The sequence below is a fragment of the Schistocerca gregaria genome, chromosome 6 (assembly GCF_023897955.1).
Source record: "Schistocerca gregaria isolate iqSchGreg1 chromosome 6, iqSchGreg1.2, whole genome shotgun sequence".
Taxonomy (NCBI): domain Eukaryota; kingdom Metazoa; phylum Arthropoda; class Insecta; order Orthoptera; family Acrididae; genus Schistocerca; species Schistocerca gregaria.
In genome coordinates, this window is record NC_064925.1 from 99479640 (window position 1) to 99489505 (window position 9866).

General features: G+C 35.6%; 1 protein-coding gene across 2 annotated transcripts; it reads right to left on the bottom strand.

Moving 5' to 3' along the window:
- Positions 1-2637: 2637 nt before the first annotated feature.
- On the bottom strand, positions 2638-5756 carry LOC126278375 (ubiquitin-conjugating enzyme E2-17 kDa-like). Of its 2 annotated transcripts, none has more exons than XM_049978449.1 (2): positions 5641-5756; positions 2638-5312 (listed from the first exon to the last, which is right to left on the bottom strand). In XM_049978449.1, exon 2 carries the CDS (start codon positions 5265-5267, stop codon positions 4809-4811), a length of 459 nt encoding a protein of 152 aa, XP_049834406.1. In that variant the 5' UTR covers positions 5268-5312; positions 5641-5756; the 3' UTR covers positions 2638-4808. The 2 variants fall into 2 exon arrangements, with proteins under 2 accessions (XP_049834406.1, XP_049834407.1); XM_049978450.1 differs by having other exon boundaries at positions 5478-5726.
- Positions 5757-9866: the final 4110 nt, after the last annotated feature.

The window sequence follows — 9866 nt, forward strand, 5'->3', positions numbered from 1 at the left end:
AATCCTCACATTAAAGAACACATACTCAGCTGGATGGGATATGTCGAGTGTAGTAGTAGTTAAAAAAATAAAAAAAATGCATAGAAGGACTAGTTGAACCACTAACACACCTCAAACTGTAGAATTTGAGAAAGCATTTATCCTAGTAGTTTAAAAATAAGCATTGTTCAAATGGCTCTGTGCACTATGGGGCTTAACTTCTAAGGTCATCAGTCCCCTAGAACTTAGAACTACTTAAACTTAACTAACTAAAGGACATCACACACATCCATGCCCAAGGCGGAGTTCGAACCTATGACAGTAGCGGCCATGCAGTTCCAGACTGTAGCACCTAGAACCGCTCGGCCACCAAGGATTGTTAAGCCTGTGGATAAGAAAGAGTGTACAAAACAGGTTTGAAACTACTGCCCATTGATCCCTACCTTTAGTAAAAACAGCATGGCTCTAGGAAAAAGCAGTGTATAACTAATGCAGTTACTGAATTTCTCCATAAAGTGTACACTCTCCTAGACCAAGTATGAGAACAGCTGGCATATTCTTGGACCTTTCCAAAGCCTTTGACTGTCAACCATGGGTTGCTTGTTGAGAAATTGAAGAATTACAACATCAAGGACATCTATTACTGACCAAATATTTGACAAATTGCAAACAATGTACTAAAATTTCACATAAAATAGATACCAAGGTAATAGATTTCCAATCTTCTAGAGGTACTGTAATCCAGGGGTACAGAAGGGATCGATCCTTGGTCATTTTCTCTTCTTGGTTTGTCAATGATAAGACAACACTTCAACTCAGTTCTAGTAACCTATGCTGACACCATCTTATTTTACGAAAAAGACTTGAGACATTACACTCAGCTACAACTAAGGGCGTGACAGAAGTAGCCACCTATTTTCTAGATCAGGGCCTCAACACCATCAGTAAATCCCAGCTACTAACAAATTCTCATAAGTCTTAAAAAACAATATTTCTGGTATTGCATCAGCAGAAACATAACATTAAATTTCTTGGTGTCCACCTGCACAAAAATCTCCGTTGGGTAAACCACATTACTTCTGTGTGTGAGAAAATCAGCAGTAGCCTGTGTCTTATGAGTCAGTTGGCAAAAATAGTTGCAATACATGCACTAACAATTTTTTACTATGGAAAAGTTTAACCATTTCTTAATTATGGCGTTGAACTGTGGCAGACCTGCACCTGAACAGAATGTTGGTGTTACACAAATGAGCCATTAGATTAACGCATGGACTAAAGTCCAGAGTGTCCTGTCACAAAGCCTTTGCCTAACAAATATCTAACAGTAGATTCCCTGTATCTGTATAAACTTTTTATATTTTTTTGTGACTAGTAAAAACAAACTAAGTGCAACGAGAGACAATTATGGTACTAGCAGTGCAGGGAACTATTTCAGGCAGAAGCAAAAATATTTAACATTAGTCCTAATATTTTCACTCAGTGAATTCTAATCTACTTGTTCTCTCTTGTAACACAGAATATAATTATAACACTAAGACAAATGTATGTACTATTACTGTATCTATCTACAGTAATCTGTCAAATCTATGACATTTGTGAAAGACATCAGCTTGATGGTCTACATGCAAAAGATATAAATAAATACATTTTACAGGGCATGGTCCAGTCTAAAATGTTTTGTCCTTGCCTCCATCAAATTAATATCTCATCTAACCAACAACTTGTGAGGAATATCTATAGTTTAATGTGGAATTATACATGCAATGTGTCTTAATAATTTAAATGTCATGACAGGGTAAAACAAGGCAGAAAAAAGATCAATCAAATGTATGAAAAAGTGTAATTACCTTGTGGTAGTAGAAAAATTTCAATGAAACCAAGTGTAAGCACTTGCTTCCACAACCACAGTTCATATTACATTCAAGACTCAAGGAAATGATATGCTCTTAACTAACATTTGTTGGTGATGCCCTTGTCCTTTCACCTTTGACATGCAGAATGAATTATTTCTCCTGCACAATGAGATAACTAATCATTTGCCTCCATGTTTCCTCTCCTTTGTACCATGACAGAAAACTGATTCAGAACTTTTCTCAGCTTTTGTTCACAAAACACACACAAAAAAAGAGCAGGCCTCAGAAAATAAAGCTAGTAATTGTGAAATATTCAGTCATCACTGTACAACAGCACAAACTGTTTTAAATGCTTTGAACTGCAACATAATCACTTCAAAACAGCACTTTTTAATCATTTTTCACTTTTTTTATGCACTGATTCATCTCCTGTGTTTTCTTTTCTGTATCTTCTGTTTCTTTTCTTGTATTTTTATTTCTTCTAAAGCCATAAATTTGATACATGTGCACTCATTCTCTTAAGATTTCCTGTGTATGATGATATAACCAGTGGAGAAGGTGCCCAAATACACTAGGCAACTTCTATGTCAATTTCTCAAATAAGCGGTAAGTTATGAATACCTGTAACTAAAAAAAAGGGATAGCCTTCATATATATAATATCCACTTACCATTCTGTGACCTGCAGGAAAATATAGTAGCTTTTGGACACAACAGTCAAGTTCACTGCTAGTACAGTCTAATAATAATAATAATAATAATAATAATAATGTGTGTGTGCGTGTGTGTATTACTCACAACACCTCTGGCATTACAACCAACAGCAGAGCTTTATTAGTCTGTAAATGTTACATAATACTGATACACTCCCATACATATAGATGTGTGTAATATGGAAACCCACAGAACCGTTTCAGAAACATAGCAGCACAGTGACTCATAACTTGGAGAATTAAAATCGTTAACAGAGAATTTCAAAGTTTACTTTAAGGACAACTGTAAAACAAATTGCATACTTGATACATAACAGTACCAATACTTATAGTGATCAACGTATAAGACATGCTATACTCAGTAATAGTACTTATTGACAAATAATACCACCAGTTTCCTACACTCCATGTCACACAATTTTCATTTTCTGTATTCAAATATTTTTAAAAATAACATCCCTTTTCTCACAGAAAAAGTTTCACACAGGCACTGCAAGACAAATATTTTACATGCATCTGTTATCTTTTAAAATACCATCATATGTGGGTAAAATCCCACACAGGATATTGAAATAAAATGCTGTAAGTTCTATACTGCCCCCACTTTTAAGCATGTAACTGATACACTATTTTGATATGATTAAGTAGTAACCAGAGAGTCATGTTAACACTGAATAACAGTTTAAGTGCTAGTTGGATGCCATGTGCTAAATGCAGATTTTGCATTGCTAAAAAGTTAATAACTTATCAGCTGAAAGTCATGTAACTGGAAACGATTCTTTCAACAGCAAGTCTTATTGTAAACATTTTGAAACTTTTACTTATTGCCATAAGAGCCTTATCAATGGATAGTAAAATGCTTTCAAATTGCACATAAAATGCGATGTTAAACTGCGTGAAAGCAGTTATGTTTCATGATAGCTGTGTCAAAGATTTAATTACCTATCCTGATAAAATAATTTGAGGCTCTATAGTCATACAATAGTTGGCTGTAAAGTCATACAAAAAGCACTGTCAAAAATATTTTCTGGCAAATCTACATATTTAGAATAACAACTCCTGCGAGTATTATTCAAATTAAATTCCATTGCTCTAAATTTTGTCACTTCCGACTACAAACTTTCACCCAACAACAACCTAAGAAATTTCTTGCAATGAACTACGCGGTTCATTGGCTGAACAATGTCGACAGGTGGGGAGTTTTCTATTACAAGTCTGTGTTTGCCATCAGGCAAAATACTGCTGCTCCAAAACAACTTTCCTTCAAATGAAACAAAATACGATATTTCAAAATCCAGTACATCAACAGTAATTTTAATTAAATTTCTGATTTACCAGTATTTGACTACTTTATCTCTTGACACTAAATACCCTTAACCAGGCCCCCCAAACATATACTGACATGAAAAATAACTTGTCCGAACATTATTATCCACATTTTTTACTTATATTGTTCTCTGCAATTTTCCAAAAGGATGGAACCCTAATCTTAGTTTGTGTTCACTTATCTCACAACTGAGAAGTTTTCAAATACCCCTCACCAACTTCAGTATTCATTCAATATTTAAAAAACCATCAGAACAACTTGGAAAAAACTGGGAGTAGCTAAGCACGTTTTCACAAAGGGGAAATTAATTTTTTCCCACTCTTGCATTGCCATAGTCAAATTATTATGCATCTTTTCTTTGCACACATGAAGGAACTGATTTCCAGCACCTATAAATCTGATAAGGCTGCACCATATCATGGACAAATGTTTACAAAATATCTGACAAGCAATAGGGGCTTATTTATCATCTGGCATGAATAGTGAGAAATTGCACAATATTAGAGTCACTCATGCTTATAACATTACTAAATATGCACTGAACATTATATTAACATACAGTTGCGCAATTCCACTTAAATAAGTGGCACTTCCTGTGAAACAATTAAGTTCCACCTATTTCAAGCATTTTAGTTTAATACACAAAACTCTGGGGCATGGCAAACTAAGTAAAAGATATTTCATGGATTTAATATTTCATTTAATTCTAATCATCACAGCTATGACATATAACATACAAATTAACAGTCCTCTGTTAGTAGCATTACTATTCTAAGACAAAAATTGGTGTGTCAATATGAAATCTGGAAGCTGTTAATAGCTATAATTTAGTGAAATCACAGGCCTTAGGCTTATGGGGAACATAATTTCCTTAGTCAGTGTTAAGGTGCAATATTCCAATCACAGTTTTAACTATAAACATGTAAACATTACAGCCTTACGTGTCCAAAAAGCTTTGCTCCACACATGACTTCACACGCTTTTCGTATTCTCGTCGATTTTCCTTGAAAAGCTGAGCTGCCATTGAGTTTGCTGGAGAGTTCGGATTGGGATCACTTAATAGTGATTGGATTGATGTCAGAATAGCAGACACATCATATGTCGGGCTCCACTTATTCTGCAAGATGTCCAAACAGATGCCTCCATCCGCATAAACATTTGGATGAAACAATTTCGAAAGAAATCTCACTGTGGGCGGCTTGTTTGGGTACTCTTCGGTAAATTCCAATGTCAGCTTGAATGTTCCATCTTCGAAAGGAGTGTCGTGAGGCCCAAAAATGACAGCATGCCAAAGCATAATGTTATTTTCAGTAGGAGCCCCACTAATACCAGTAGGCGGATCCTCTTGAAGGCGCTTAAAATCCCTCATCAGACGTCGTCTGGCAGGCGTAGACATTTCTGATGGGCTTCAGGGAGAATGCTTGCCCTCGGCAGCAACAAGCTATACAAGGAAAACAATCAAGGTTAGTGCAAGGATTCGGAACATAACGTCATCTGACCTAGACAAAGAAAACCTTAAATGTTTAACAATATTAAGAGTACAGTAAAAAATGTCCTAAATTTGTTGTGTTATACACAGTCTGACACTTATTGTTAAACTATGTACCAGGAAATCTTGAGCTTAACTATGTAAGCTGCGAATGTCAGCAAGCTTTAAATAATTAGTTCATAACTTCACAATAACACGAAATATACTAGTAATGAATAAAACACTTTCTAACAGAATTTTAAATACTACAAAAATTGGCAATTCATCCAGAATATTGCACCTCTGTTGCCTGAATTTCAATTACTGTGCAGATTCTCAGTTACACAAATAGACCATAACCTTCTACACCAAGGAGCATTACGCACCAAAGATCACGTACGTGAAGATAAACTGTGTCACATTTCACTGGGATCCAAAGAGAAGTAATAAATCTGTGATTATCGAACGAAATAAAAACCTGCGCACGGATTTGGTGCAAGCCAGACAGTAGGATGTACTAAACTATTCTTTAAGGTCAGAAGCTACACTAGAATAGTTAGCATTTTTTTAGTTAATACTACAGCTCAGTTTATAAGCTGTTTTTAACACTGACAACTACAAACATAACTTTTATCTTTTTGTGGCTGAAAAGCTCCTTCCAGCTGCAGACAGAAATAAAATAAGGGCAATTTGAAGGCCAGTTCTCACAGGCCGTTTCGTCTCGTCACGTCGGAGCATATTCACACGTTCCAGAGCATGACATCAGGCCAGTTCACTTAGCCCAGTCGCAAACGGCGGAAGTGAGGTAATGGGTTACCATCCGTGATACAAAAAGTTAAAGTTCAGTAGGAGAATCGAGGAACTAATAGCGATATAGTCTGTTAATAGCTGAAGCATTCTTCATAACTCAAGATCTTTGTGACTTTTCTGTGGTAAAGTAATGAGAAGCGAAAAAGCATTTCAAATACCGTCATTTACTAACGAAAATTATATATATATATATATATATATATATATATATATATATATATATATATACGTATTAAAAGGGAATAAATATATCCTCTTTACCCTATCCGTTATGCATTCTTCCTTGCATAACTAATAGCGTCATAAACAATTGTATTTTTCTCCTTTGTTAGGGCTGACAGGTGGTGTGAACTGGCCTCCACACCTGACAGAACCTGAGGTCACGTCAAAACGTTCCACAATGCATTTCCAATCGCATCACTAACACAGACTGTCAAAGGCACACGTCACGTCACAGTCAGGCTGCCTTGAGAAAAAAGTTTTGACAGTGACTTTTAGAGTAGATACACTTTTCGTTCCAATAGATCCATAGTGAGAAGATCCTCTAACATGAAGAACACGTCAATAAGTCAAAAATACATAACACATGTTTACAAAGAATAACAGATACGGTAATATATCCAGAATAAATTTTTCACTCTACAGCAGAGTGTGTGCTGATATGAAACATCCTGGCACTTGCCTGCAAGATACCGAATCCGAGTCTCAGCCTAAAAAAGAATTTTAATCTGCCAAAAACTTTCATGGTAATGCACTTTCCAAAGATCCAAGTGATACAGTCCTCAAGGACGTGGATTAAGTCAGAAAATCATAAACACCTTTTAATTTAAATTGTAATAAATAACTTGAACAATATTCAATACTCTGAAGTGCATATGATAATCGTTAGGCTGTAATAGCTGTGCACCATCAAACAGAAATATCATTTTACAATACACATTTACAATGAACACATTACTGTAGTGAATTTGTACTAAGTCAGATTGTACTAATACTTGTATTATTTGATATTATTCGTTACATGTACACATAAATTGGTTTTCCTTATAAATTCACAAATGAAATAGAAGGAGTTGGTCACTAATAAATGCTTTAGGCTCCTCATAACTGCACATGATTAGTTGTTAAAATTTTATGGCTGCAAACTTATGCAAATTGTGTTCCTGAAAAATGAACACATTACTGGACCAAAGTAAGTGACATAAAAACGTATGTGAAAATCATTCTTATTTGTAGTACTCAGCCCACTAACTATGGCACTGGTTTGAAAAGGACGTGTATTTTTAATGACGAATTTCATTAATGCATAAATATACTGGGAAGCAGTAGTTAGCATCGCTAAACCGGTAAACAGGCCTCTGCAGGATGTTCTTGATTTAACATGACAAGAAATTCTTATTATACTTTATTTTGGCTTCATGAGTTACCCCAAAATGATCCCACATGTTCTGCTCCTTAAATTGAGTGGTCAGTGCATCTGACTGGCATGAAGTTGGCCCATGTACGATTCCTGGCTGGGTAGAAAATTGTTCGCTCTGGTATTGGGTGTTTTATTGTCCCCATCATCATTTCATCATAACTGACACACAAGTCAACTGAAAGGAAGTGCAACTCGGCAGTCTAGCTACCCCAAGTGGGGACTCCTGGCCGTCAAATCCATACAATAATTTCATTTCATCATCGACCCCATATGATATCATGGAATGAAAGTGTGAATAATACGCTAGCTTTTTCATTCTTGTATTACCTATGTCTGCCATCAATCACACTGATGTGGGGAATTGTATTGTCGCCGGCTGACATCACAAGTTGAACTATTTTCTCGGTGCTCCTTTATCTAATCGTAGAGTACATTAAGCTTTTGCGACTTCATAATTTTATCTTATTGTTAATCTTTGCTTTCGTGACACATTGCAAATATTCAATGATGACATAAATGACATACGTGAAATAATTTCATCGCTTTGCACTTCAGAGATGTTTCAGAACTGTAACTTCCATTTGGAATGCATCACCAACCAATACAAAAATACAAAAATTGCATAGCAGGAAGAAATACACAGAAACTTCTTTTGTTACAGGAAGGCCTGCAAACAATAACTGGCATTATCTTAGTTATATGTATGTGGAAACAGATGTTCACATACTTAAGTTTAAATGTGGCAGCTGTCATGTCATTACAAAAGTTTTGTGTACTGTACAACTTTTTTAATGTTTTGATCATTCAGTGATTCTACTCTGTAATGAAGACGATTTGAAAGAATCTCAGTTATGAGCTGCAAGTAATGGTGAAAAATATTAAGATCTTTTAGCCATTTACCATCGTGCTGCTCAACTGTAACATAAACGTCAATAGCATTAATTTATTTCAATGATACCAAATTTTCAGGCCTTACTTATGTTAGGATTATTCCATTTCTGTTCTGAAATTAGTATTCACTTATATTCACTTTCAAGATATTGTCAATTACTCATCAACTCTATCTGCTTGTTGACATTTATCCCACATATAGGGGATATCTTGACAATGAGCTAATCAACTTAATTATTTAGACGTCCTGAAATCAGTTCTGTGAAAAAGTGAATTACTTTGTGCCCACACAGTTGCACCATACATATAACACGATAGAGTGTTTACTCATTAGCTTCCATCTTGTGTACTCTTTGGCATCCCACTATTGTAGTCTTTAAACCCTATACTTCCTTAATTAATATGATTAATTAAGATTGCAATAATTATCACACTTTTCAAATATCAATTTATTATAAATGCATAGGCTTTAAAAATTCGTAAAATCCGTTGTTTGTGAAACTGAATCTTAACTTCTATATACAGGTTCCTATGCAATATAGCATGTTTTGTAACAAACAGCTGCTCCTAAACTTATTGCATCCCTATCCAGATGCAGCACAAGTTGGGTAAAGTTTCTAAAATTCAATTAGTCTTAAAGGATTGTTTCCAAGATCTACTTTACCCAAGACTGTTTTATTGCAGTTGGAATATTTGTTAAACAAAACTTTTTGAACGATCACAAAATGGTTATGACGTTAGGAGCATGCCATCATTCTCTTGAGTTTTTGGCTTTCCAGCAGCAGACCAGCAAGCAGCGGTCAGTAACACATGTCCCACACTGTATATAGCATTTAATCATTTGTTTACACATTTCTCTAAAAAGTATGAAATGTGACTATCTTTCTCTCTGTGTTGAATAGTGTTAATTTGTTTTTGAAATGATGGGTAATTTGGGTCTGTAACTGACTTTTCAGCGCAGTGATAGTCAGGAGCCTCGTAGCAGCGGTAATTACAATGTTTGCTTGACATGTTTGTAATCAGCTCTTGTCCAGATGAAGACGACGTTCTGTCAGCAGCTGCTGAACACACTTTTGCCTCACATCAGCAAGAATGATACCAAAGTCTTATTTCTGAGAGCATAAAGTTTGCTTCAGGTGGCTGTCTGATATAATGAAAACAGTTAACCAAAAGTGGACTGTGCAAGCCAAAGTAGCATTTTGCGACATAGTTCCCAAAACTGAATGTGGTCTTATAGTTTTGAACCAAGTGGAGATCTTGAATCAAAGGCTCTGACAATTCTGTGACGATATCTCGGTCTCAGCTGTTGTGTGGAGAACTATCCATTTCCACCCTCATTTGGTCGAGTGTGTATTACACACCTGGAGCAGCTATTAAGGTGACAAATATTGTGTGGTATGCAATGT

Excerpts from the sequence above, each read along its gene's own strand:
- LOC126278375 (XM_049978449.1), bottom strand. The coding sequence starts at position 5,267 with ATGTCTACGCCTGCCAGACGACGTCTGATGAGGGATTTTAAGCGCCTT.